The sequence below is a fragment of the Rhagoletis pomonella genome, unplaced genomic scaffold, assembly GCF_013731165.1.
Source record: "Rhagoletis pomonella isolate Grant_MI unplaced genomic scaffold, Rhpom_1.0 Rhpom_scaffold_25162, whole genome shotgun sequence".
In the NCBI taxonomy this organism is placed as follows: Eukaryota; Metazoa; Arthropoda; class Insecta; order Diptera; family Tephritidae; genus Rhagoletis; species Rhagoletis pomonella.
Window position 1 is genome coordinate 1 of NW_023483641.1, and position 1,631 is coordinate 1,631.

The window sequence follows — 1,631 nt, forward strand, 5'->3', positions numbered from 1 at the left end:
AGGCAGTTTAAGGTTAGGGACCGTCCACGCGCCAGATCGCTATCACGCTCAAAAACGGTACCTCAAAACAGTACTTCCAAGAACGGTTTCTGCTGGTACCATAATAAGTTCGGCGACAAAGCTACAAAATGTCGCGAACCATGTACGTTCGCAAAAACCGCAACAAACCAATAGGACTGCTCGGCTGCGACGATATCCGGTATTCGCAAACAACCTGACGTCGTCAAAAATCACCGGCTCCGCATTTTTGATACGTCATCGAAACTTAATTTTTTAATTGATACGGGCGCTGACATATCAGTGATCCCACCTAATGCGGAGACAGCACGAGCTAAAGATACCGGCATAAATTTGTTTGCAGCAAATGGGTCCCCCATTCAAGTGTTTGGTGAAATTATTTTGAGGTTAAATTTAAATTTGCGCCGCGAGTTTACTTGGAACTTTTACTGCAAGCTATGCTGTCAGGTAACACTGCTCATTCACTTAAATTTACACAGTTTGCTCTTCCTTACAGTTCGCAAACGTTATACTGCGACTGCTCAATTGGAAAGGTTCGGCCCTTCATAACAAAAAAGTTTAGAGCCGATGTTCTATACTCTGCGCATGACCTTGCACATCCCGGCACAAGGGCCACGGCGCGCCTTATGTCCGAACGTTTCATTTGGTCATCCATGCAACGCGACAGTAGAGAGTTCGCTCGCAATTGTTTACAATGTCAACGAAGCAAGATCATCCGCCATAACAGAACAGCGCTACAGCGACGTGCCATACCCTCAGGACGATTCGCACACCTTCACATCGATATTGTAGGGCCATTCCCCCTTTCAGAGGGGAATCGCTACTGTGTTACAATAATTGATCGTTTTACGCGATGGCCTGATGCCATACCTCTCCCAGACATCACTGCGCCTTCGGTTGCCAGGGCTTTAGCCAACGACTGGATTTCTCGCTTTGGTGTCCCTGCGACAATTACGACTGACCTCGGTAGGCAGTTCGAGTGCGCACTTTTTCGACAACTAATGCAGCGACTGGGCGTTAGCCATTTACGTACGACGCCTTACCACCCACAAGCATACAGAATGGTGGAGGGATGGCACCGTACACTAAAATCGGCCATTCTCTGTCATAGTGCTGACAAGTGGACAACATATCTTCCATTAATTTTGCTCGGTCTGCGCTCTACATTTAAAGAGGATTTAAGTGCAACACCCGCAGAACTCGTATATGGTACGACTCTTCGACTGCCATCCGAATTTTTCGATGTGAACAAGCCATCTAATAACGAACATAACGTTATCACCGAATTCAGACGTACTATGAATGACCTTCGCCCGACCGATGCGGCATGGCATACTACACCGAAAGTTTTTGTTCACCCCGACATTAAAACCTGCGGCCAGGTGTTCGTCAGAGATGATTCAGTTCGACCCTCGCTTACAGCTCCTTACAAAGGCCCCTACAATGTTCTACGTCGAACTTCCAAATATTACGTCATCAAGATCAACAATAAGGAAGCAAAAGTGTCTATCGACAGACTTAAGCCTGCTTTTACCGCAACCCTATCTGGTTTCTAGGAGGAGGGTAATGTGGCGTATCGTTTTTCCTATTCCATAAATTTAATTACATTTCAT

At 46.4% G+C, this 1,631-nt stretch overlaps 1 protein-coding gene across 1 annotated transcript; it reads left to right on the forward strand.

Annotated features, from left to right (window-relative positions):
* The first annotated feature begins 1,079 nt into the window (after window positions 1-1,079).
* Window positions 1,080-1,574, forward strand: LOC118732692. Its single transcript, XM_036461814.1, has one exon. The coding sequence runs from the start codon at window positions 1,080-1,082 to the stop codon at window positions 1,572-1,574; it is 495 nt and encodes a 164-aa protein (XP_036317707.1).
* The last annotated feature ends 57 nt before the right edge of the window (window positions 1,575-1,631 follow it).